We start from the raw sequence: 27,756 nt of genomic DNA on the forward strand, positions 1-27,756 counted from the left end.
ATGACTCATTAGGGTTAAAAATATGGGAATTAACTGGAAGTCTGCATAAGGCAAAAATAGATTCCCAGTCTTCTACCTCTACTCCAAGCAAAAAAAAAAAAAATCAGAGGTTTCTTCTCTGGAGAAACTGTAACAAAACCTCAGAAAGAAAAATCCTCCACTTAGGAAGTACTGAGGGTCCACTGACATCCATCCGTCACTATAAAATGAAGCCAGCCAGTTGACAAGCCCAGCCCATGTATAAAGAGTCCTGAACCAACTTTTCCCCCCTCACTCTTAAATATTAATAAACAACAAAGAATCATTAGATATTTGAAGAAATATTCCAAAAGAAAGAGAAACTAAAATAAACACAAAGAACAAAATGACCATTTAGAAAGAGATAATAATGTAGGGAACCTGAGAAATCTTAACAAAAAAGAACAGAAACAAGCTACTTAATATAGTTTACTGACAAAATAAGAACTGAATGATATGAATAAGGAAAGGTATACAATAAAGAGTTCTTGGAAACTGGAAATACAATTGCCAAGATAAATAATTCAACAGAAACAGGGAGCTGGAATATGAAGTTGAGGAAATATACCAGAAACATAATCAAACTCAAAGAAAAGGAAAATATGAAAGAAAAAAGACTGAAAATTCATAAGTTCTAGTTTTGACTACTAAGAATTCCAGAAAGAAACAGAGAAAACAGGGTAAAGAAAATAATCATAGAAATGACTTAAGAAAATTTCACACTACATGAATCTTCAAAAAGCTCACTACTTACCCATACATTAAGTGGAAAACAAACAAACAAACAAATCCCAGGATATCACTGTGAAACTGCAGAATGCCATAAATAAAAGACTAAAAATCTCCCAGAGAGATTAAAAACAGACAAAACAAAATGTAAAATGGATTAGAATGTAGATTTTTCTCAGTGGCTAAACTGGATCTTAGAAAAGCAATGCCTTCAAATTTCTAAGGAAAAACTCACTTCTATCCCAGCCAAACTACTCCATCCCTGCCAAACTATTTGTATCAATTAAATGTGAGAGTAGATAAAAAGAGATTTTCAGTGACACATTAATTTAAAAAAATTGACCACCCATTTGCCCTCTCTTAGGAAGTAAATTAAGGCTATACTCCAGCTAAATAAGGGAGTAAACTAAGAAAAAAGAAGATATGTTATCCAGGAAATAACAGTCAAAATCCCAAAATATGACAAAAGAAGTCCCTGTATGATAGTTCTAAAGAAGCTTCAGATAGGAACCTGTTCAGATTAGAAAAGGCTGACTGAAGTGGGGAGAGGGACAGAAATACTGTTTTTTCATTAAGCCTCTTGATACTACGTGATTTTTTTAAGCCATGTATATGTATTACAGTGAAGTTTTTAAAATTTAGTAACATTAAGAGGCAACTGGACTTTCCTGGTGGCGCAGTGGTTGGGAATCCGCCTGCCAATGCAGGGGACGCGGGTTCAAGTCCTGGCCCAGGAAGATCCCACATGCCGCGGAGCAACTAAGCCCGTGTGCCACAACTACTGAGCCTGCGTATGGAGCCACGAGCCACAACTACTGAGCCCCCATGCCTAGAGCCTGTGCCCCGCAACAAAGAGAAGCCACCGCAATGAGAAGCCCGCACACCGCCACGAGGAGTAGCCCCCGCTTGCCGCAACTAGAGGAAGCCCGTGCACAGCAACAAAGACCCAACGCAGCCAAAAAAAAAAAGAGGCAATTATACAAAATATTGGACTAATTCAGCTTTTAACTTCTATTAGCATTTTGGGGAACTTTAAAGTTGTCCTAAAAAGACAATTTTCTTCTCATAATTTTGTTTTCACTGCATAAACAATGGATAAAGTCAATCTGATCAATGTGTACTATCTAAAATTTCAGAGGCCATAATGACAGGAAAGAGCCATTAAGATATTCACAGTTTTTCATAAAGTGTCTCAAAAAACAGTTTTCTATTTTTATGGTACCTATGGTTGGTTACCAATTCACCTATTCTCTCCTGAATTATGCTACTTCACTCATTATTAGAGGTGGCCTAGTCTTAATTAGATGATATTCAATCATGCTTCATGTTTCAGGGCAATACACCCAGACGCAAAAGAGGCTACGTGGTAAAGCTAGTACAATGACTAACTCCAAGTAGATATTTAACATATTTTAGCTATTTACCACCTTTTCTACCTTCTCTTTCCTTTGTCTCTGAAGCTCCTGACAGAAAATCTTCTCCTAGGACCAGCAAGAAGAGAAATACTATGAAGAGAATCTATATCCTAGTTACAGTTAAACTAAGTTGTAAGCTTTATGTCTGGGTGTTTCAATCACTGAATCTCTTTCTGCCTCGAGAGGAGTCCAAGAACCTCAGATCCGAAAAGGATCCTCCACTTTCTTGCTCCCGGCCTTAGCACAGAAAAGTGTCTTTTCAAAAGGTAGTCAAATATCTACCTTTTTGAATGGAGAAGAACAGGGACTTCCCTGGTGGCACAGTGGTTAAAAATCTGCCTGTTGGTGCAGGGGACACGGTTTGATCCCTGATCCAGGAGGATCCCACATACTGCGGAGCAACTAAGCCCATGCATCACAACTACTGAGCCTGTGCTCTAGAGCCTGTAAGCCACAACTACTGAAGCCCGCACGCCTATCATCCATGCTCCGCAACAAGAGAAGCCACCGCAATGAGAGGCCCGCGCACCGCAACGAAGAATAACCCCTGCTCACTGCAACTAAAGAAAGCCTGCATGCAGCAACAAACACCCAACACAGCCAAAAATGTAAATAAATAAATAATTTTAAAAAAAAAGAATGGAGAGTAGTCCAGAGAATCCATAATCAAGTAATATAAAACAATTTACATGACTAACAGGATATTCACACTAATTGTAGTTACTAACAGAGGAGCCACAGTTCACTTCAAATAGCCTTTACTGAGCATCTATCTTGATGGCCGCCAGATGGCTTTGATGGCCACCGGAAATTCTAAGACTTGGTCCCTGATCATAAGAAGTTAGGATATCCAATCCTGAGGAAGGTAACTCAGAATGCAAACTGAGCAGAAAATCCAGACTGTTCTTTCTCAACCATAATTTTAAGTTAAACTTGCCCAGTCTACAAAATACAAATATAGATTTAAAACTAAACAAAATATATTCCTGATTTAAAATTAGTATTTTATTCCTTAGCTTTCTGCTTTGCATTGGACTTTGCCTGTATGTGCTCTGGTCAAACAAAGAAAGTGTTATTGAATCAGAAGCCAGGTTCTACCATCAGCTCACCATGTGTCTTTGGACAACCACATCATCTAGATTTTCTCCGAAAAAAATGAGAAGACTGGGGATGACTAAACTTGAAGGTTTCAAATAAAAGTGAAATTATATGATTATGTAAATTGCTATTCCTTATTTCTCACTTAGCTGAAATTATAGTAGCAGCCACTGAGGACTGAACACCTACTATGTTTCAGGTATTAAATCACTCAATTTACAACTACTAACTCTAACTCTCTCAACAACCTTACAGTGCAGGTACTATAAAAACGAGGAAACAAGCAGAGGGTTTACCAAATATCACATAGCTCATAAATGCTGGGACTGTATTGAGACCACCATGCAAAATCACACATTTTTTTTTTCCTCTCAGAGAAGTTCCTATTATGTACTATTTAAACCATTATTTCTCCACAAATCTAAGTAGACATTAGAAATTCAACTTTACTTTAAAACTAAGTAAAGTCAACCCATTTTGCAATTCGAAATATCAGAGCTGAAAATGTTCACTACATACTAACCTGATGCAGCAGCCGTTTCAGTTTGAGTAACTGAGTTTTTACAGCGGTGCAATCCTGAACCATGTGCCGGAGGGTCATCTCATCCAGTATCACTGTATTTTCTGGTACATCTACAAACATCTTCTGAGCCTGGAAAAAGGGGATCCCTCCATAGCTTTCAAAATGACCCAAAGGAGATTCTCTATAGGGAGAGCCTCTGGAAGGGCAGGGGAAGAAGTTGGAGGGAAAAGATATACAATATAATTTCAGAAAGAAATAAAGGTTATAAAATTATTACAGTGATTATTATAAATAATTTATCATTATCACAAAGCCTTTGACTTTTACTCACTTCAGATACTGAATTTGTTTCCACTGAAAAGTTCAATCAATCCTAGTTGTCATTAACACAATTATCATCTGCACTCCCTCCTTTTGTGTATTTTACACATTGGTTAAGTAAATCTTATTCCTTAGGAACTAGAGTAGAAGCAAAAACCTCTGAGGAAAGGCCTTGCCTGGAAAAAATTATACTTATTTTACTTTTCTGCACTGATAGTCTGATCTTTAGCTTCTAATTTTAATTACCCTCTTAAACTTCACATCTTTTTTAGCTGCATAACTATGCTACCCTCATTAATTCCCAGTTTGGACACACCCCTGGACTCCTATGTCTTCAAAGTGCCAGCAGACAGTTAAGACAGATACACTGTTATTCTTCTGTTTTTACATTGTTGATAAACCATCTTTTCCAATAAAGATTAAACAAGGTTTTACAAAAGTCTTATACATACCACATATTTCCTAATCTTAAACTACCTTAAAAAAAATCTACTCTAAAAAAATTTAAGCTTCCCTTTAGTTTCATGCAATAACATACATGCTGAATAAGAGGGGAAAAAAACCCAACACAACTACAGATGTGTTTCACGGACGTGAAAAACACAATGTTTTAACCGCAAGTCATAGCTATAGCAATTTAAAAATTACTGCATTCACATTACACATAATTCCAGGTGGTTTTTAAGACAGTAACTTGTTATATGTGTGAAATCTCAATATTTAAAGTAATACATTGAGAAAGTATTCTCCCCAATATAACAGCTACATTAACATATTAGGATTAAAGATAAATTCATGGATGCATTAAATTTCAAAAGTAGAAATACAGTTTCTATTAAATTTTCTAGCTTTTAACAAATATTCCCAAATCTCTAAATTCTCAAATATTCAATATGAGCTTGGTTTTCATAAGATTATTTTTCTCTGAAGCTACTTCTCATACTTGATTTCAGGCCTGATTTTTCTTTTAACCAAAGAAGAGATTTTTAAGAACCTTTAAATTGCTGATCCATAGATAAGAATTTGTTCACAGTTAATTGTTTTATTTTTACAGATTCAAAATACAGTTGAATTATTAAATTTCAAATACTGATTGATTATTAGTAGGAATTTACCATCCATAACTGAATAAAGAAGCTATACACACATTGATGAAAAATTTTTTAAATAGTAAGACAAAAAGATAGAATCACCTGGCAAATGAATAGTAGAGACAAGAGTTATGTTTTTGGAGAAAAAGCTGACATACTTTGGGAAATTTTCTTGGGTAGGAAAGAAGCTGGGATGAACTATAAAGTGCGAGGTTTGAGTTGGACTGAAATGAAAGGTAAAGTTTTCTAGAAAAAGAAAATGAAAATAAATGGCACAAAAGTGCATGTTTTTCAGGGACAAGGAGACTCTTATACGTGGCTTATGAGACTACAGACAGCCTGAATACAATTTATTCTTCAACTTCATCCCTCAATATACCTGCCTCCCTCAGACTGACTTCTTAATCCATAGCCAGTTACCTGAGACTGCCAAAGCACACGACAATCGCCCTCATCTCCAAACCCATGTCCTCAACCTCTCTGTACTCTTGGCCAATCTACCCATTCTGTCCTCCACTGCACACTTGATCTGGAGAATGAAAACTCCTCTTCAATTTAAATTTAGTTAGCTCTTCCTCAGGGAAAGAATCCCTTAATCCCCTAAAATTCCTTAATCCCCTAAAACAGCACTTGGTACTTCCACAGGTGTCCTTATAGAGCTTTCTGCTGGACCCCATCACAGTACTTGCCACAATACATTGCATTCATTTGCAATCCATGCCAAATGATAAACTCCATGAAGACACAGACTGTGTCTTCTTTTTTCTGTGAGAAACGGCTTTTTGTTTGTTTATTTTTGTTGTTGTTTTTATTGAATGAGTAACAAGTATGAATTTTAACCACTAGGTTGGTTTTTCTTTTTAAGCTTCCGTCTCTGAGATTCTAAAATTCTTTAGCTGTGACATGAAAAAGCACTACTTTAAAATTATAATCTGGAAGCAGTCATGTTAAAAAAGTTCCAGATAATAATAAAATTAAAATTACTTTTTATTTTACCAGATGAGTAAGAGAAAAAGCAGAGAGGGAAGAGACTGAAGAAAACTGGTCTGGAGTCTACAGCATGAGAATCAGGAATAGAATAATGGCTTATATTAGGTTTAGACATAAATATGAACCACATGCAAGGGACTAACGAATTAAAAACATTTCAAAGGAAGTGTCAACAGGTCTTGATCACTAACTGAATATGGGGACAAAGAACTGGCATCTAGAAAAGCCACAATAGTATAAAAGAGACAGCTCTGGCCTAGGACTGAAGTTTATATCTTGGCTGACAGTAACTAGCTCTTAAAAATACTTAATATCTTCGGGCCGTAGTTTCTTCAGTTCTCAGTGTTGTCCAGTGCCTACCAAATAAAGTTCATATGCCTTAGGCTGCATTTCAAATACTTCCACCATGAGACCCAAAACCAAACTTACATCTTCTCCTAGTCCTGATGCCCCTTAACTAGATAAAACTGTTTTATGACGCTTAACTTCTTTCACAGCATAAGTGAAAGAAATCTGCATAAATATCACCTCTAACTTGATGATAACTTGAAAACAGGGACTTATTCATTTTTATATTATTCAATTAATGCACAGATTATCTGAGTTCAAATCTCAGCTCTGTCACTCACTAGCTATATAACACACCGGGCAAGTCACTTTATCTATGCTTCATTTTCCTGAGCTGTAAAATGGGGATAACAGTATTTATCTCATTAGGTTGGTATAAGGATTAAATGAGGTAATAATATATGTTGGAATGCTTGGAATGGTGCTTGACTTATAATAATTGTTAAACAAAAACCAATTACTACGTATTATTATTATCAATAATTTCTAACTTCTCTATATTGAGAATTTTTTTTAACATAAATGTCAAAAGAATACCATAATGCCATATGCCCTTCGCCTAGATTCCCCAATTGATAAATGTTGACAAAATGCTTTATATCTATGTGTATATTTGTTGCTAAACCATATGACAATAAGCTGGAAATAACATAACACCTCAATGAGGGCCATTTGAAGGTTGCTGGAAAAAATGAATATAATTGAGAAGGCTCAGAGGCAGAAGAAGACAAAAATGAAACAGAAAGCAAATACATAATGGAGGTTATTTTCAGAAAATAAAAGGACACTGTTAAAACAGGAGAAGAAAAAAAATAAGATAATGAAAGATAATGAAGATCTTGAAATTTTACATTCTGAGAAGATGATGCAGTTCACATAGGAAAACCTGAACCTTTGAAACAGAATGAGAGGTAAAAACGTGAGACAAAAGAGGAATTACTGGATGGAGGTTCCTTAAAATACTAAAAATAGAACTACCATATGACCCAGCAATCCCACTACTGGGCATATACCCTGAGAAAACCATAATTCAAAAAGAGTCATGTATCACAATGTTCACTGCAGCACTATTTACAATAGCCAGGACAGGGAAGTAACCTAAGTGTCCATCGACAGATGAATGGATAAAGAAGATGTGGCACATATATACAATGGAATATTACTCAGCCATAAAAAGAAACGAAATTTGAGTTATTCGTAGTGAGGTGGATGGACCTAGAGTCTGTCATACAGAGTGAAGTAAGTCAGAAAGAGAAAAACAAATACCGTATGCTAACTCATATATATGGAATCTTAAAAAAAAAAAAAAAAAAGGTTCTGAAGAACCTGGGGGCAGGACAGGAATAAAGATGCAGCCGTAGAGAATGGACTTGAGGACACAGGGAGGGGGAAGGGTAAGCTGGGACGAAGTGAGAGAGTGGCATGGACTTATATATTCTACGAAATATAAAACAGATAGCTAGTGGGAAGCAGCCGCATAGCACAGGGAGATCAGCTCAGTGCTCTGTGACCACCTAGAGGGGTGGGATAGGGAGGGTGGGAGGAAGACACAAGAGGGAGGGGATATGGGGATATATGTATATGTATAGCTGATTCACTCTGTTATAAAGCAGAAACAAACACACCACTGTAAAGCAATTATACTCCAATAAAGATGTTAAAAAAAAAAGAGGAATTACTGGAAAAATACCTCATGTTAGGTTTAACAGTCATAAATTTGTACTTTTGTACAAATTTTAACAATCATGGACCTCTAGTAGGGAAATTAGACCATGAAAGCAACAAAAGACTCCAAGCTGCGTTGGGCAAAACACTGGAAGGTTGGCAGTGTGTTTGCAAAGGAAGAACCTATGTGGCCAAACATAGGCCAAGACGGCTAGTGGATATGAAGAATTGAACCAATACATGTATGGATGAAGGCAAAAATTATTTCAGTGGTTACAGAAGCATAAGAATGAAATGCTCACTATCATCAATATTATTTAACATTGTTCTGTAAGTACAGCCAATAAAATCAACAAGAAAAATAACACAATCAGAATAACTACAAAAAGGAATTTTTAAGAAATAAGCTTTTTTAAAACCAATTCAAACTTAATCCATATACAGTAGCAGCACCTGATATGCAACCCACACACCTAATAATCACATTGCTACATAATCACTTATTGCAGTTTTAAAGTAATCTCCCCAAATTATATGGCTCTATCCATATATTTATATTCTTCACCACTACTATCAGAGCTTCTTGATTACTAAGATGTGTGATTTTTGTGCAAATCTTAAGATTTGTGATTCATAGGTTAGACTGGTGAATGGAGATTGTGTGTGTGTGTGTGAGAGAGAGAGACAGAGACAGAGAGAGATTGAGATTTTTCTTCCTTATTTATTTCCTAATCTGAGTCACAGTTTGACTTCACAAAACCTTTGTTTCTTTTCTCACCATTAATAAAAACTGTATATTAAAAGTTAAACATAATGTATTTTTAACTTCTTTGTCACATTTTTTTAATGCTAGATTCAACATAATCTCAATTAAAATCCCAGCAAGTTATTTTATGGGTAGCAACAAAGTGATTCTAAAGTTTATATGAAAAGGCAAAAGACCCAGAATAACCAATACAATACTGAAGAAGAAAGTCAGAATACTGACACTATCTGACTTACAGACTTACTCTATCAAGTGACAATAATCAAGACTGTGGTACAAAAAAACAGATCAGTGGAACAGAATAGAGGGTCCAAAATATACCCATACATATGTATGGTAAAGGAGCAATGGCAATTCAAAGGAGAGAGGACAGTCTTTTCAATAAATAGTACTGGAGGGCTTCCCTGGTGGCGCAGTGGTTGAGAGTCTGCCTGCCGATGCAGGGGACACGGGTTCGAGCCCTGGTCTGGGAGGATCCCACATGCCGCGGAGCAACTAAGCCTGTGAGCCACAACTACTGAGCCTGCGCGTCTGGAGCCTGTGCTCCGCAACAAGAGAGGCCGCGACAGTGAGAGGCCCGCGCACCGCGATGAAGAGTGGCCCCCTGCTCGCCGCAACTAGAGAAAGCCCTCGCACAGAGACGAAGACCCAACAGAGCCAAAAAGAAATCAATCAATCAATAAATAAATTTTTAAAAAAAAGTAAAATAAAATAAATAGTACTGGAACAATTAGACATTCACACCTTTCACAAAAATTAACTAAACATGGATCAAAGACCTAAATGTAAAACGTAAAACTACAAAATAACAACGAAGAAAATCCAGGTGACCTTGGCAATAAGTTTTTAGATATGACACAAAAAGTACAATACATGAAAGAAAAGACTGACTAGCTGTACTGCATAAAATTAAAAATGTCTGCTCTGTGAAAAATATCATTAGGAGAATGAAAAGGCAAACCACAGGCTGGAGAAAATATTTGTAAAATATGTATCTGATAAAGGACTGGTATCTAAAATATATAAAGAACTCTTAAAATCAACAAGAAAACAGATAACCCAATTTAAAAATGAGCAAAAGATCTCAACAGACATGTCACTAAGAAGATACACAGATGGCAAATAAGTATATGAAAAAATGCTCAACATCATATCATTAGAAAATTGCAAATTAAAACAACAATGAGATGTCACTACACACCTATTAGAACAGTTAAAATCCACAGCACAACACCAAATGCTGACAAGGATGTGTATCAACAGGAGCTCTCACTCATTGCTGGAGGAAATGCAAAATGTACAGCCATGGCAGTTTCTTACCAAACTAAACATACCCTTACTATATGACCCTGAAATTGTGCTTCTTGGTATTTACCAAAATGAGTTGAAAACTTACCCACATAAATGTTTAGAGCAGCTTTATTCATAATTGCCAAATCTGGAAGTAATCAAGAAGTCCTTCAGTAGGTGAATGGATAAACAAACTGTAGTTCATCCATACAATGGACTTTTATTTAGGAGTAAAAAGAACTCACTGTTCTTTAGTGATATAAAGCCATGGAAAGACACAGAGGAACCTTAAACACTATCGCTAAAAACAGCCAATCTGAAAAGGCTACATTCTGTTTCCAACTATATGGCATTCTGTTTAAAAGGCAAAGCTATGGAGACAGTAAAAAGATCAGTGTTTGTCAGGAATGTTGCCAGGGGGTAGGGATAGGGAGGAGAAGAAAGGGATGAACAGATGGAGGATGTGGGATTTCAAGGGCAGTAGAATTATTCTGTATGATACAGTAATGGTAGATATACATCATTATGCATTTGTCAAAGTCCATAGAATGTGCATGCAACTTATTGCTTCAAGGCATTTAAAATGAAACCTAATATAAACTATGAATTTTAGTTAATAATAATGTATCAACATTGACTCATTAATTGTAACAAATATTCCACACTAATGTAAGATGTTAATAATAGAGAAACTGCGCATAAGAGGTGAGGGAATATATGAAAACTCCCTGTACTTTCTGCTCAAAATTTCTGTAAACCTAAAACTGCTCTAAATAATAAAGGCAATTAAAAAAAATCCATGACAAAAGGAAAAGAAGGAAGTACTTACAGAATGGCAGAATTAAAGATCTCAAAAATCCACTCCTCCATAAAAGCTCTGAGAACACTGGCAAATTTGTCAAAATCAACTTTTTCAGAGCTCTGGAATCGCTTGCAACAACTGAAGAGCACTTACTGAAAAAAAACCAGCTGAATCTCATGAGAAGACCAAACTCTGACATTTTAATTTATTCTATTTCCCTGCCTATCTTCCTAGCTCTGTGGTGGCTTGAAAAACAAAAGCTTTACAAGTACAATAGCTGTGAAATTCAGCAATCTCTAGGGGGTGGGATGGGAGGTAAAATGGGATTGGAACTCCCCAAAAAGCACCATCTCTAGAGAATTGTTACTATTTGACCTAAATGGCACCTCCCTAGAAAAGGCCCATTCTCAGCAGTTGTTTTATTTGGCCTCATTCAGAGCTCCCTCAGTGGGAACAGCCTTATCTCTAGTACATTTGTTTAAAAAAAAAAAAAAAAAATCAGTGGCATTTGTTTAAAATCTCAGCTGCCTAAGATGGCAATACCACTTGGGACAAACAAGAAGGTGACCAAAAAACTTAAAAGGAAAACCTGAGGAATGAGATGTACACAGGAGGCTTTGGAAAGCTCCAACATATTCCTGGGCATAGAGAAGGCCACACACGTGTGAAAGCCAAGGAAATACCTGAGAAGGTCTTAATCCCTCACCTTTTGCTGACCTTGAGCCTCTGAGCAAGCAGGAAATGAAGGCTAAGAAAGTGCTGCAATCTGCTTATCAGGTTGCTGAAGGCACCCCTGAACACACACACACAGGGAGCCCCTTGGCAAAAGGCTGGGAAACTTATTGGTGCAAGGCATTTAAGGAAATCACTTTCTAATCATTAGCTCAACAAACTCCAAAATATGATAAACCAAAAGAGAGACACATCATAGTTAAACTGTCAAAAACCAAAGAAAAAGTGAATCCTGACACAGCAAGAAAAAAGTGATTTATTATGTAGAAGACATGCTCAATAAGATTAAAAGCTGATTTTTCATCAGAAAGCATAGGGATCAAAAACGTTAAAAGAAAGCCTATCGGGGCTTCTCTGGTGGCGCAGTGGTTGAGAATCTGCCTGCCAATGCAGGGGACATGGGTTCGAGCCCTGGTCTGGGAAGATCCCACATGCCGCGGAGCAACTGGGCCCGTGAGCCACAACTACTGAGCCTACGCGTCTGGAGCCTGTGCTCTGCAACAAGAGAGGCCGCGATAGTGAGAGGCCCGCGCACCGCGATGAAGAGTGGCCCCAGCTCGCTGCAACTAGAGAAAGCCCTCGCACAGAAACGAAGACCCAACACAGCCAAAAATAAATAAATAAATTTATAAAAAAAAAAAAAAAAAGAAAGCCTATCAACCAAGAATCCTATATCCAGCAAAACTATCCTTTAAAATTAAAGAGAAACTAAAACATTCCCAGATAAACACAAACTGAGTGAATCTGTTGCTATCAAACCTTCCCTACAAGATATACTTAAGTTGGAGACTTTAATACCTCCTTCTCATTAATGGATAAAACAACTAGGAAGAAGGTCAGCAAGGAAACAGAAGACTTGAGCAACACTACAAACTATGAAAACCAAACAGACATCCACAGAATATATGAGATTAAATTAGTAATCAAAAAACTCACTGCAAAGAAAAGCCCAGACCCAAATAACCTCAATGGTGAATTCTATAAAACATTCAATGAAGAATTAACAAAACTCCTTCACAAACTCTCTCAAAAATGGAAATGAAACACTTCCCAGTTCAATTTATGTGATAATATCAAAACCACAAAGACATCTCAAGAAAACTACAGACCAGTATTTGTTATGAATGTATACAGAAAAATCTTCAACAAAATACTAGCAATTTGAATCTAGCAACATCTAAAAGGATACCATGACCAAGAGGGATTTATTCGAGAAATGCAGGGTTGATTCAACATCTGAAAATCAAAGTCATACACCACAGTAACAGACTGAAAGGAAAAATGATTATCTCAATAGACACAGCAATAGCATTTGACAAAATCTAATACCCGTTCGTGGTTAAAAAAAACACTCAACAATATAGGAATAGAAGGGAACTTCCTCAACCTGATAAAGAGTATCTATGAAAACCCACAGTTAACGTCATACTTAACAGTGAAAGACCAAATGCTTTGCTCCTACTATCAGAAAGAAGACAAAGATGTCTGCTCTCATCACTCCTTAACTTGTACTGGAGATTCTAGCCAATTATGCAGGCGGGAAAAAAAGGGAAAGTATCCAGATTAAAAAGAAAAAGGTAAAACTATCTCTATTCTCAGATGACAGATCTTATATATAAGAGACTCCTAAGGAACTAGGGAGTCAGAAGGTTAAATGAATCATGCACATGAACATTGGAGGCTACACTCAGAGTTGCAGCAAAGCTTACAATGAAGAGGGAAAGTGAGCCAAGGGCCAAGATTTTTGTGAGCTAGGTATTGGGACCATTAAGGAGGAGTTGATAAAGCCAAATGCCCTAAGTGTCAAATGAAAGAGGCTTAAGAACACTTCATTTAGAAGTAACAATGAGGAGGGAAGACAAAGACCTCACCCCTAAACAGTACAGTACTAGAGTGCCTGGAAAATAAGAATCCTTCACATAAGAATGCTACTGAGGAATTAGTACATTTCGGAAAAAGTTACAATCAGGAGAATGTAGGTGAAGAAGTCAAGGATATGGGTTTGTTAAGATGTGAGAGAATTCCATATGGTTAATGGAGGGTGTAGGGAAAAAGGGAGGTCTGGGGAGAAAAGAGGAATAAAAGGATAGGCCAGGTGAAAAGAGAAACAGTACTGACAAAAATACAGAGAAAGTAGATCAGTGGTTCTGAACCACCAGTCCCCTGAGTTACAGATTAAGACATAATCCTGTAATTAATTATGACAACGATGGGAACTGAAGGACAGACAGGAAAGGGAACCAGCAACATTCAAGAAGTCATAGAATGGGAAGAGGAACTTTTACACATGTAATATTAAAAGGCCCTGGGGTTAGTACATCCAAATCTTTTAAAATCAAGGTATAGAAAGAAAATAGTAGTTTTAAGATTTGCTGGAGTAAGGCTTATCTTGGATGAGATTTCTCTCTGTACCACCCATCCCCATAACTGGCTCTGAGAAATACAGAAGTCCCAAACCTCGCACAGCTACCCAAAAGCCTGAGGGGATCCATAAACTGGTTAACCTATAACTAGTCATAACAAACCAGTATGTGTCAGTTCACTTGTTGGGAAGTTCCGCGCTGAGTCAGATTAGCAACCACCAAGAGTTCTGTGCATTTCTCTCTCCTCATCGAGACTCACAAGTGTGGATGATCCACAAACCACTAGTCCCTCAAAATACACTGTGTAGAAGGGATTTGTCCTCATGTTTTGGAAAATGGCTACATATTTTCCTTTACCACCTTTTGCATCATCACAGTACTATAATTATATATTAAAGGCACTGCAGAGTCTACTATTTTAAAAAAAAATTAACTTCGTTTAACTTGTTCTTCCTATACTCATCTGATCAGAGTCTCCCTTTTCTACACCTACTGACATCCAGGAATACAGTTTTTGAAAAATGTTGCTTAACTTTTCTGACAGATAAATAATCAGTCTCAGCTTGATCATTGCCAGGGACAGAGACTGCTATCTCCAGATAATTCATTCCATTTTGCATATTCTGATTAATAGTCTCACAAAGCTGAAATTTGCCACCCTTTATCTTAAAATGCATAGAAAGTTTTGCTATCTACAGTTAGAGATCACATTTATTCATTCCTCCAAGTGACCTACCAATTCAGCTATGAACCTAAGAGCAGTTCGCTGAAAATGTCACACTGTTTCATACATGGTTTTGCACATGCTATTTTTTCCATCTGAATACTCATCCTTCTACAGAAACTGATCCTCTGCAATTGCTACAGTCATAGCTATCAGTTCAACAGTAACTTTCTTTATGCATCACTATCCTAGACAAAAACCTGTATACTCCTGGAGTCCTGTATACAACACTTTGAGGCACCTCTCATCATTACACTGTATTAATACTGCATTATAACTATCTACATACCTGTCTCTCCCATACACTAAACACCCTGGCAGCAGGAAGTATTTACTACTCATATTTGTATGGGATGGAAAAGGCACAAGTCTTCTACCTACCTGATAATTGCAATGATTCCAACTGACCTCACACACTGCATAATTCTTTTTAACCTCCTCAAAACAATGCTCCAAGAAGCCAGTACCAATCTATAGCTTTCACCTCTCACACCATCTCCAAATTCATTCCAGCTTGAGAATTTAGCACAGAGCTCAACATACAGGTTCTCAAAAAATACTTGTCAAATGGTTGAATAAATCTTATAAGCAAAGGTTCATATTTTAGGTAGGCTTTTAAATTTTCATAAGTTGGCCTTAAATTTACCTTCTTATAAACCAACCATCAAAGATGAAGGAAGCATCACCTTCATTATTAGCAATGAAGACTATCTTTACATCAGATTCCTGCCTGATAATACCAACTCTCTGATGTCCATTCCTTATCAAAAGCCCAGATACGAGAAACAGAACAGCCAAAATAATGCCTGGAAGGGTATGTACTCCCTACATTCTTCTAGATCTTCTAAATTTTATCCTGGCATCAAATTTTACCAACAGAAGGATCTTTAGTTGGACCTCACTGTTTCATGATCCACCGTACAACTGCCTTTTCTCACTTAGAGTTTTTTGTAGCATGAATTGAAGAACATAAAGAAAAAACAGACTTAAGGAATTTATCATTATTTCTACTTTGGGAAGCTGTCTGAGACCTGTCCACTATATCACAAGGTATTCTCCTTATAAGAACTCATGCAAAGCAACTGCTTTCAGGTTTCTATCTCATAAAAGCAAATTAATTGAGAAACATACCCTTTATCTTATGTATATTATAAATCTTCAAGTTTTGTTCAAGTTTTGTTCTTTGCTTTTGCTGCAAGGAATCTTAATTTTTTTTTCTTACTTCAAGAACTATACAGTGCCTTAAGTTTCCCCCCTTCCATTATGTCTTTATCCCAATTTTATTATTTGTATTGTAAATGTGCTCCAAAAGGACCTCAAGTCCCTAGGAGAATGAGATGACAGAGTAAAAATGAAAAAAATTAATAACTGCCATCGGGTGTCTATAGTAAGTCAGACACTATTCCAGGCACTTTTATCCCTGATCCTTGAACACTGAGAGAAAGGTATTATTAAGTATGTTTTACAGATGGTAAACTGAAGTAGAGAGGGGTTAAAAAATTACCTAAGCTCACAAACCTAAGTTGTACCAGGCCAGGGTTTGACCCCAGGTTTGAATGACTACACAGCCACACTATACATAAGGTCTGACCAAATTAAAGACTATGCTACACTTCAAAAAGAAAAAGTATTCTAGTATAGTACTTGAGGAATTTTAAAATTTCAATTTATTATATAAGCAAAAGAAGACAAATCACTTGGCACTAATTTTACACATTAATATCTTAAACATAATAAACTTCAACAAAGTCAACATCTCCGATCATTCCCAAATAAGAACTAGAAAATCACACAAAAGTTTAAAGTTCAAACAGCAGACATAAATGTTTATATTCACGACAAAGCTAATGAAAAAAGATTTGAGCCAAAAGAAAAGAATTAGACATATTATTCCAGTTAGTACCACATATAACTTGAAATGTTTTTTGGTGCCTCTAAAAACAAAGACGAAAAACAGTTTTGAGGGGTGGGGGGAAATATGATTCAAAACTAGCAAGATAGAAAATATAATTGACATTAGACTCACCTGCTCAAGTCACTTTTTCCATAGTGATGATAGTGGTCAGGATGGCTAAGGTGGTAATGTTCCTGTCCACTCCACCTCTGGGGTGGCCTTTTCCAAAATCCTTCTTGAGACTGCCGAACATTTCTGTCTGATCGGTCAAAGCGGTTCATATTGTCACACTCCACTAGACAAATTCAAAAGTGAAACACTAGAAACATGTACACACACTCTATAAAAGCTAACTACTTATAGCTCAATAATTAAATGCTGCTGAAAATATAAAAGTAATATTCTAAAAATACCAGCCATTTATGTTAGCTAAGCACAAAATTAAGATTTCCAGAAGAAAAATGACTAGTTCTTTCAGTGAAAACCGAACTTTATATTATTCAAACTGAAGTAAATTATAGAACTTTCATTATCACAGTCACTTAAGTAACAACAGTCCTACTGTTTTAAAACAAGCAAATTATCCTTGAAATCAACATTATACATTTTAAACACCAGTAGTCAGTTTTAAGTGGTTTTCATCATTATCAGTAGTTGGTTCTGACTTCAGAATGAAAATGACAAGAAAAAGTAGAAGATTTAAAGTCTGGTAGAGAACTCATTCCTAAAAATGAATGCCACAATTAATTTTTACTGATTTCAAGAAGCACAAATTAACTCTTCATCATAAACAAATCATATTTTTTAAATTAAGCTCACAGTTTTAGAAAGTAAAACGCTCCAATCTGCCGATAGTAGAGCTTGTTCAAAAATTCTAAAATGCCACTGAAAACAAAGCCAGTACTTTGCAGCAACAAACAGTACACTCCCTGAAATCCAAATGCCATAAAAACATGAAAAGAATTTCTTTGAAACACCCCAAGCTTCTCCTTCACTTACCCAAACACTTTTTCCTCACATATCTGAGCACTCACTAAGAGAGTTACTTTGTACAAGGGAGACATTGTGTCGCTTGCTGCCTACTCAGACATAGCTGCATACAAGGCACTGACAAACAGGCCTTCCTTCCTGCTCAACTCCCAGCCCTCCCTGTGGGAAGCAAGCCCAGTTTACCCTGTGACTCCATCTTCATTCAGTGCTTACATAGCCTCTGAGTTAAGACTGTTACTAAAAATACAACTAAACACTAACCCAAAGCAGCAACAGGAAAGGTTTCTCTAGTCTGAGAATTATTACATGAGAAAGTTCAAATCCTGCATGTTCAGAATCCCTTGTGATAAGAAAGCTTTAGAAATCAACCTAATCCTCCCCAATTAAAAAAAAAAAAAAACAACTCACTATTTAAATGATTGTTTTAACTTAACCTAAACCTGAATTTGATACATGGAAAGTGTATAATTACAGTATACCAGATAAAAACAAACTTCCCCACTCCAAAAAAAGGTTGATATAAAGTGTATATGTTCAGTTCTCATATACACTGAACTCACTGTGAACACATTACTTGTATATGAGTAACAATTTAAATAAGGTTCTAAAAGACATTGAAATTTTGTTTATTAGAAAATTTCCATTAGAGAAATCAATTTGGGGAAAAAAACAATAGGTTTTATAGTTTAAAAAAATTCTTTTTAAAGAAAAATTTTTTAAAGAAGACTTACATTTGAAATTATTTCTAACAATTTCTCATCATCTTATTGGGATAAATTAAGATATACATATTTTTTTAAAGTTCAATAAAGAAAACCGGACTGTTAGGTAAATAAAGGCATGGTGACCATTATGCCACAAAAGTAAGGAGGAGAAAATAAGACAGCAAAAGAAAAATAAATTGAAAAATAATCCTAAGAAGGCTTAAAAATGCTTTTAGTTGACATTCACATTATACTCACAGACTCAGTTAAGTTCCTTAAGTATTTCTACATGGCATTAAAATGTTACTTTAGGTTAAGCAATTCTATATAGCTGAGGGATAATCTATATCTACTTTTAAATCTGAATTCATATCTATTCTTAATTCACACAGGTAAAATTCCATTCACTCCCCAAAAAAGAAATTCTGTAATAAGAATCTGATATATAATTAGTATATCATCCACACAGTGCACTCAGAGTAATAAGAAGCAAACTAACCAGGAAAACAGGTCAGGAGATGGGGTTAAATACTGTGGGAAATTATAATGCAGAAAATGATGTGCTGCTTTTGTATTTACTAAAGATTGTTGGTAATACACACAGGCTCCAAATAAAGCACTTTCATTGAAACATGAACTCAACCATCAGCATAACTGACAAATAGGCACCGGAAACAAATATTTTCCATGACTACAAAACACTCTTGTTAGAATTGGGACAGAGGGGGGCTTAAACTCTCAGAAAAATGTCTCCTCCAAGACTCTGAAGGAAGGAAGGGTCCTGCTTATACTACTACCTGCAGTACCCATCGATCATGTTTTGATACTTTAAAATGTTACTAAGAATAGAATGCGAAATAACATTAGTGGTCATTTCTTAGAAAAGACTAAGGGCAGAGAAAAAGAAATAACATAGAAAATAAAATGGAAAGCCAATAAAATTACAAGATGGAGTTAATTTAAAGCCAGTTTCCAGAGCCAATGAAGGAACAGGACAAACAAGACTAAGAAAGGAAATAAGTCCTTCTGAATGTGTAATATCATTGGGAAGGATGAGGCAAACCTAAAGGCTTTCCAAAAAAAATTTTAACCAATATGTTGATCAAAACTATCTACAGGGGCTTCCCTGGTGGCGCAGTGGTTGAGAGTCTGCCTGCTAATGCAGGGGACACGGGTTCGAGCCCTGGCCTGGGAAGATCCCACATGCCGCGGAGCGGCTGGGCCCGTGAGCCACAACTGCTGAGCCTGCGCGTTTGGAGCCTGTGCTCCGCAACGAAAGAGGCCCGCACATCGCGATGAAGAGTGGCCCCCGCTTGCCACAACTGGAGAAAGCCCTCGCACAGAAACGAAGACGCAACACAGCCAAAATCAATCAATCAATCAATCAATCAATCAAACATACGCATCTGATTCAAGATCCTCATTAAAAAAAAAAAAAAAAAAAAAAAAAACTATCTACACACCAGATTTGACCCTAATTATGAGTTTAGGAATAGAGAATAAATAAACGCCTTCTGAAGGGGCTTTCTAGCTCCCAAAGTAAACGGCAGATTTTAGTAGGTTTTTTACTATGAGTAGGAGACAGAATTTTCAGGACTTCTACCCTGTGATGAGGGAAAGAGAATCTAACATAGCTAACTGAAAGGTATGGGATATGGAGATGCCTATGTCTAACACTCATCATACCCATTTCTTCTGATTTGATAAAGAACGAAATATGACGCCAAAAGTAACCTAGATTCTTTCTAATAACTTAAAGTCCTAAGAAGATAATGGCTGACAAAGGTAGTATTTCTATCTATGACTAACAACTGGCTATGAAGATAGCAGGAAGAAATTATACATCAGAAAGTCTGGAAAGAATGTGTCATGCAGGAGGTTTTACAATCTGAACAAGAAAGCTTTTAAAATGAAATTTGGTTGAAAGAAGAAAAGCTCTTTTTAAAAAAAAAATCATGAAGTTGTTATTACTAAAAGCCATTAGTACAGAAAAAGAAAGATAAATTTCCAGAAGAAAATACAGTAATTGGAAAGTGGTAAAGGACAATACTACTGACCTCATATGACTATATCTCAATAAAATGTTTAGCAAAAAAGTGGCCTTAGGAAATATATTAATAACATGAAGTAAGTGCAATTTAATAGGCACCATAATTTGATGGGGTAGGATTCAGAAAGTAATTAGAAAGACATCTTTTTCAACAGAGAAAAGTTTAAAACAGAACGAGTAGAAGAAAGATCACACCTAAGAAAATGTATACTATGGAAATTTCATAAACCTAAGGATGATGCTATGAATGTGCCAAATGCTACGCTTTAATCTGTAGGCAATGAGTGACCATTAGAAGTTTCTGAGCAAGAGAATAAAACAATACAACTATGCCTTTGGTATAACCAAATTGTTCATATGAGAGACACTTTAGAACAAAAAGCAAGCAAATCTCAAATACCCACTGGTCTGCTAAAAGAAATTCAGATTCCAAAATTTCCTTAAGAGATTCCTTGACCAAGGTAAAAGAAAAATATAAAAGAAAATGATCTCTCTTTTTAGATCCTCCCAAATTGCTACTCAAATCTAAAGTCCTTTTTCCTTTTATTCCTCTTCCTTCATTCTACGTTCAGTTTCCCTCTGCCCCATCTCTCCCTTTAACCTCTTTCCCTACCCCTCAAGCTGACCAGAAACCTAAAAAGCTCTATGCCTCTTAAAGTGAACCTTCCTTCAGAAGATGGAAGATTCTCTTAAGGTTGACTTGGATGTGGTCTCATCCTGAGCTGAGAGTCATAGCTACAGACTTTCTAAGGTCTAAACAAGATTGGGAGAAATTTCCAGAAGAATTTAGAATACTTTTAGCAACTGATAATCCAGGGCCTCCAGATCTATACCAATTAGTTCATACATTAGAAGGAAATCTAGGTACATAAAAACAGAATAGAAAAAGCACAGTGTGAAAAACCTAAAGTTGACTTAAGAACCCACGATTGTGTAGAGGAGGAAAGTTTTTCTCAACTCTCTTAGGGCCTGAAAATAAAGCTGACAAGATAGATTAATGGGAGAAAAGCATACAAATTTATTTAATATGTGACAATGGGAGCCTTCATGAGGAAATGAAGACCCAAAGAAACAGACCTGTATATTTTTATTCTAGGCTTGATGAAGAGTAGACAGTCAAGGAGGAATGTGACAGGTTAAGGAGTCTAAGTGTGGTAAACTGGGGGAAACTTTAGCAAGGCCTGTTTGTTAGGATCTTCTTGGTCTAACTTTGTCTTCAGAGATAAGGATGCTCCTTTCCTCTAGGTATGGGGAAGGCACCTCTCACATGACAGTTTTATGACCTGTTTCAGGGAAGATGGGCAAGAGGGGGAGGAAATCAGAGTGACTTTTCTGCTTCTGCCATTTTCTCAAACTCCTTCAGCTTAAAATATTCAATATGCCAAGGTGCCATATTTTGGGGTCGTGTGTCCTGAACTCCATCAATTGCAGAGGAAATCAGAAGTTAGAAAAGGACTTTCAGAGGCTGTCAACAAAGTCTTTTCTGTGAACGTAGACTGGGCTCTGATTCAGTTCTGTAAGCAAAGGAAGAATAAACCCACTAGAGATTTCACAGATAGACTAACACCATCAGATAGCATTCAGGAATAGATTCTGAAAGAGATGTGACCTCGTCTCCCTCCTCACTTGCCAGACTTCCAGTGCTTGGAAAGAGACTTAGAAAAAAGCAGAATAAGACTCAGAATAAAATGATGTCCTTCACATATAACGAGATGCCTCCACCCCAGTAAATTAAACACTGGAGAAAGGAGTCTCTTGATACACTTATAGATAAATAGCAGGGCACTGAAAAACTGTCTTGCATTGCCTAAGAAATAAAAGAGAAAAAATAAGTGGGTGATTAGTCAAAGTGTTCTGAGGGAAAAATCAAGCACCCAATTTCAGGTTTTACACCTAAACTCAAAGATAAAATTTTCTAAACAGTAAAGGACAACCCTGCAAATATATTATTGATATAAGCACTATAATATCAACTTTAAACCCTGTGACTATTATATAACCTCCCCCTCAGTGTCACTAAACCACCCAGTGTAGCTATCTCCAATAACTCAGACAGTTCCCAAGTCCTAGCCCATAACTGTCCAAGAAACATTTGACCAACAAACATTCTTTCCTTGTCTGTGCTACCACATATGCTACCTTAATAGGTACACAAATGCAATTGCCAGCTAAATATTCTCTTCATGGCCTCTTCCTTGAAATCCCAGATGACTGCCCTATTCATAATAAAGTCACAGCAAACTTGTGTCCAAATCAAACCCAAACTAAAGATCTCAACAAGGTGCCAGTCTTCTTGTTGACAAAAATTCCACTAATATTGGCAGAATTAGTGGGGCTGAACCCATAAAATCCAGAGTGATCCATCCAAAACTCTACCCAAATTTGCATAATAGCTTCAAAAACCAGAAGCTAAAGGGAACTAAAACCAATAGTCTAAGTATATTAGAAGACTCCTTAAACCTTGTACTAGTCCTTGTAACATTCCTATCCTGTCAATAAAAACTCAGTGGCAGTGGGTATAGTCATTCAGGACCTCAGACCTATAAAGAGAATAGTCATTCCCTCCTTCCCAGTAGTACCAAATCTAAATACTGTTTTATCTTTGGTGCCTCTGAAGGCTACATATTTTAGATCCAGGTTCTGCTTTCTTCAGTGTTCAATTAGCTCAAAATAATCAATACTTGTTTGCCTTCTCCTAGGAAAATCTATAATATATGTGAGATGTTATATCTCCGGAGTTCCCTCCTACTTTTCACAAGTCCCCAACCAAGACCTCAGAAACTTTAAATTGCCTTGTGATTCTACTTTTACCTAATATATGGATAACTTTTTGTTGTGCTCTAAAGATGAGGCAGGCGCTAAGACCAATGCCATCTCTCTACTTCCTGGTTTAGCTAAGGTTTCCAAAGAGAAGTTGTTATAGTTCTGTCAAAGTAAAATGCATTAGATAATTTATTCCACAGAGGTAAATCCTTCATTCCTCACTACCAGCCCTTAAAACTTCACATTAAATCTCCTGGATCATAAAGTCTCATTATTTTTTCCCTTATAATCATTAACGGTTTACGTTTTTCTTCTGTGTTCTAAAATACTTTTCCACTTGATCTTCTAGGCCACTAATTCAGATTTCAACTATGCTTTCTGTCATCGATTGAACTGTTTTGTTGGGAAATCTTCTTTTATAATAAGCTCCAGAAAGCATTGTGCTGCAATTGAATCTGTCTAAGTGCTCTCATTATTATCTCTTTCGGCCACTCTAATCCCAGGAGTTCTGCTGTTTTCCCTGTTCCTCTTCCTGGGTACTGGCTGTGATTTTTCTTTCTCAGTTGACTAGAACTCAGCACTGATTGCTAGAGTATCCCAAGTGACAGCAGAACCACAAGAAGATGTAACAGTCTCTACCCCTGTGGTAGAGTAGATACTGTTCTCAGCTCTACACTCTGTCCTTCAATAGACTTATACATCCAATGTCCTCTGCCGCAGAGATTCGCACTGTGAATATAGTATACCTCCCAGTCGCACGGGTCTTAGGCTTGGCCATGTAACTTGCTTTGGTCAACAGAATGTGGGCAGAAGTAACACTGTGCTGGTTCTAAGTGAAGACTTTAAGAGACACTATACGCATGCTTCTCCTCACCCTGTTGTCCTTCTGCCATCTGCCATGAGCACAACCTGCTCCAAGGAGTCCTGGTTTCAAAATGAAGAAGCAAGGAGTAGACCTGAACTCAGTCCCACAGCCTGAGCTGTCCCAGCTAATACAAAGATCCATGAATGAGAACAATAAATGTTTGTTTTGAAAGCCACTGAGATTCTAAGAGTGATTATTATACAGCATCCTGGCAGCAGGGGAAAAGAAAAAACAAACAAAACAACCCTGACCAATATGACAAAAGTAAACAGCAAGCAGGCTCCTTGTACCTCGATGAAGCACTACAACAACCAACCACCCTCTCTGAAATATCCTTGCATTTTTCTAGCATCATGTATAAAAAGGACTTCATTACCCTTTTTAGTTCATCCCTGGACCCTGGAAGGCCTAAGAAACCTGACAAATGTTGACTAACAGGGAATCCATAGCTCTCTGAGACTCTTCTTCCAGGAGGACCCTCATTTCAACCCTTGCACCAGAGGATTCCTAGGCTGGTCTCTGGTTCCTGACAAGTCTTTAAGACAGAAAATCCTTCAAATGCTATGGCAGTGGGGGCAAAAGCACCTAGGCCCCTCTTGCACATGGATTATCTAAAGCCCCACTCCAGCAGTTACTGGGATCCAGAGATGAAGACAGACCAGATTTGAGAGTAAAAAGGATAGAATGGGGCTTCCCTGGTGGCGCAGTGGTTGAGAATCTGCCTGCCAATGCAGGGGATGCGGGTTCGAGCCCTGGTCTGGGAAGATCCCACATGCCGCGGAGCAACTAAGCCCGTGAGCCACCAACTAAGCCCGTGAGCCACAATTACTGAGCCTGCGCATCTGGAGCCTGTGCTCCGCAACAAGAGAGGCCGTGATAGTGAGAGGCCCGCGCACCGCGATGAAGAGTGGCCCCCACTTGCCGCAACTAGAGAAAGCCCTCGCACAGAAACGAAGACCCAACACAGCCATAAATAAATAAATAAATAAAATTAAAAAAAAAAAAAAGGATAGAATGATTCATTCAGGTCACCATTTTCCCAGAATTGATTTTTTTAAAGTACGTATTAACTTAATGGTTTTTGCTGCTGTTTTACAAGTCAAATGATATCTTTTTCTCTAAATTTATGTTTTCTTAAAATCAAAATGAGACAAAGGAATAAAAAATTGGATAAGACAAAGGGAAAAAAGGACAAATCCTATCTACCAGATACTTTAGGATATAGGTATACAATCTTATTGGATCATACAGAGTTATACCTAAGACCTACAAAGTCAGGTTTTAAACATTTAAATAATTTTGCAAATGAACCTCTTTAACATCACTTAAGATAAATTCTCAGCCTGAAAAGGCTACCACCATAGAGATAATGAAGTCTGTAAATAACAAATACCAAATTGGATATAGTCAAGTAGCTCAACTATATACTTCTGAAGGTTCAATATTGTCCCCCCTACCATTCTCAAGAGGTGCATCCTCAGGCAGATCCACATCAAGCATAAGGTCATCATCCTCAAGGTCACATGATTCAAGATTATTCAGAATATCCTGTAAACAAAAGCAGAAAAAAAATGCTATAACCTAGCTCAGTGTAATCATTATTTTTGAACATCACTATATGAGAATCTTATTTTACTCAATGTTTGTGTGGTTAAGAATAGATTTTAAAGATAAAATAAAAAAAAAAAAAGATTCAACTGGTTTACTTGGTTAAGCTATTTGTAACATCCTTTTCCTAGTCTTCTTCCCCACCAGTAGATTTTTATTTGTATTTTTTAAAATTTACACAGTGCTCACTATCTGCAAGATACTGTTCTAAGCACTTCACAGATATTGATTTCTTTAGTCTTCACTATGATTTAGTGACTAGTATAATCTCCATATTATACACGATGAAACTAATGCAGAGAAAATCTAAATCCCTGGCCAAAACAGAATGTGAACAACAGGAGGTCAATCTTCTGAGTCCATGCTTTTAACAACTTCCCTGATAACATGAATAATCAAAAATGGTAAACAATCTCACAAGATGTATTCATATTTGGTATGGGAGGTGGTATTTTATTATCTCTAGGAATCTGACTACTTACGTAAATTAATGAAGTGAGTCTTTAATGATGTCATTATTACATTTCCTTTCCTGAGCCACACACTGCTGCTACTACTACTTTCAGCACCACTATTACTTCCTTGGTTTACCTTAATTTGTTCTTTCTCTACAGTAGGACTGGACTACTCAAATTGGTTATAAGCAGTCCCTCTTGGGTTCTATTTGCAATCTTGTTAGCTATTATCTATCCTTAGAAAAGTACTGTTTTGCTTTAGAAGACTCTTATTCTGAAGTCTAAATAACTAAATAAACAAAAACTAAGTTTAAGGTAATGAACTCAGTTTGACCTATAGCCCACTAGTGAATCCCTCCAATCCAAAAACTGATCTAATACTGCAAGATCTTGCTTTAGTATATATAAGTAAAAAGATCACAAATTCACAAATCTTTAAATGGGACTGAGAGATTACGACCTTGAAAAACACTCACAGAAGGGGAATATCTACTTTATTACAGATAATATGAATAAAATTAGAAGTGTTCCCTATATTGGATATTCCACACAAATCTTTTCAATTTTGTGTTGGGCCTTCCTTCCAGGATCCACTGAGAACTAAGAGTAATTGGAATAATTGTTATTATTTAAAACAAACAAAAAAACTGTATAATTATTTAACCTTGGCTTAAGAAAAAGTATTTTGCAGAACCTCTTTCCATTATGAAATATTTGCTGTCCTTAAAACAGTCTTCCTAAAAAAAATCAAGCAAAAAAATGAATATGGAAAAAAAAAACTGGCAAAGGCCATAATGGACAATTCACAAAATAAATAGAAAATAAACGGCCAATAAATACAATGTAGGAAAGAATGCTACCACACCAATGTGGATTTATCATGATTTAGAGGAATCTAGTATTCATACAAACCTTCTGGAGGCCAATTTGTTAAAATTTAGCTAAAACCTTTTTTAAAAAGGCAAAGTCTTCCCTCCTAAGAATTTATCCTGTAGAAACAGACAAATGCAAAAAATATATGTATAAGTGTGGTTATTGTAGCATTGGACAGAATGGCAAAAAAAGTAGAAATGAGCTAAATGTCCAACAACAGAAAAATGGTTAAACAGGAAGTATGATATAGTCATATAACAGAATACGATGTTATTCTTAAAAAAAGATAATAAAAATATATTTACAGACATAGAAAGATGTTAATTTGGGAAAAATACGAACTAGTTTGTTTCCAATCTTTTGCTCTTACAAATAATGTTTCAACGAATCCCTAAATGTCAACATTAAATTGAAATAAATGAATCTGTATATCAAGTTGATGGTATAACACTCAGAGAGAAACTATTTCAAGTGGGGGAAAAAAATCCTCAAACTATTTTCAGTAATTACATTACAGATGGTAATAATGATGTTGTTATTCTGAGACTTGTGTATATTGGTATTTGCTGAAAAATGGATTCTCATCTTAGGAAAAAGAAAATAAAGATGTAAAAAACAATGAAATTAAGTAAAAATTCTATGTTATGTTCCTGAGTATAAGTGGGAAGTATCAATATGA

At 36.5% G+C, this 27,756-nt stretch overlaps 1 protein-coding gene across 11 annotated transcripts in view; it reads right to left on the bottom strand.

Moving 5' to 3' along the window:
• Positions 1 to 27,756, bottom strand: part of CCSER2 (coiled-coil serine rich protein 2) — a 150,451-nt gene that overhangs the window by 55,393 nt on the left and 67,302 nt on the right. For 6 of the 11 annotated variants that reach the window (XM_057530570.1, XM_057530568.1, XM_057530569.1 and 3 more), the window contains 3 exons: positions 25,599 to 25,689; positions 16,902 to 17,064; positions 3,784 to 3,979 (listed from right to left, as the gene is read on the bottom strand). In XM_057530570.1, coding sequence (XP_057386553.1) covers positions 3,784 to 3,979; positions 16,902 to 17,064; positions 25,599 to 25,689 — 450 coding nt within the window. Of the gene's footprint in view, positions 1 to 3,783; positions 3,980 to 16,901; positions 17,065 to 17,768; positions 17,914 to 25,598; positions 25,690 to 27,756 lie in introns of those variants that run through there. The other 5 variants (XR_009005608.1, XM_057530571.1, XM_057530576.1 and 2 more) reach the window with 2 other exon arrangements.

Source organism: Balaenoptera acutorostrata, chromosome 16 (genome assembly GCF_949987535.1).
Source record: "Balaenoptera acutorostrata chromosome 16, mBalAcu1.1, whole genome shotgun sequence".
NCBI lineage: Eukaryota > Metazoa > Chordata > Mammalia > Artiodactyla > Balaenopteridae > Balaenoptera > Balaenoptera acutorostrata.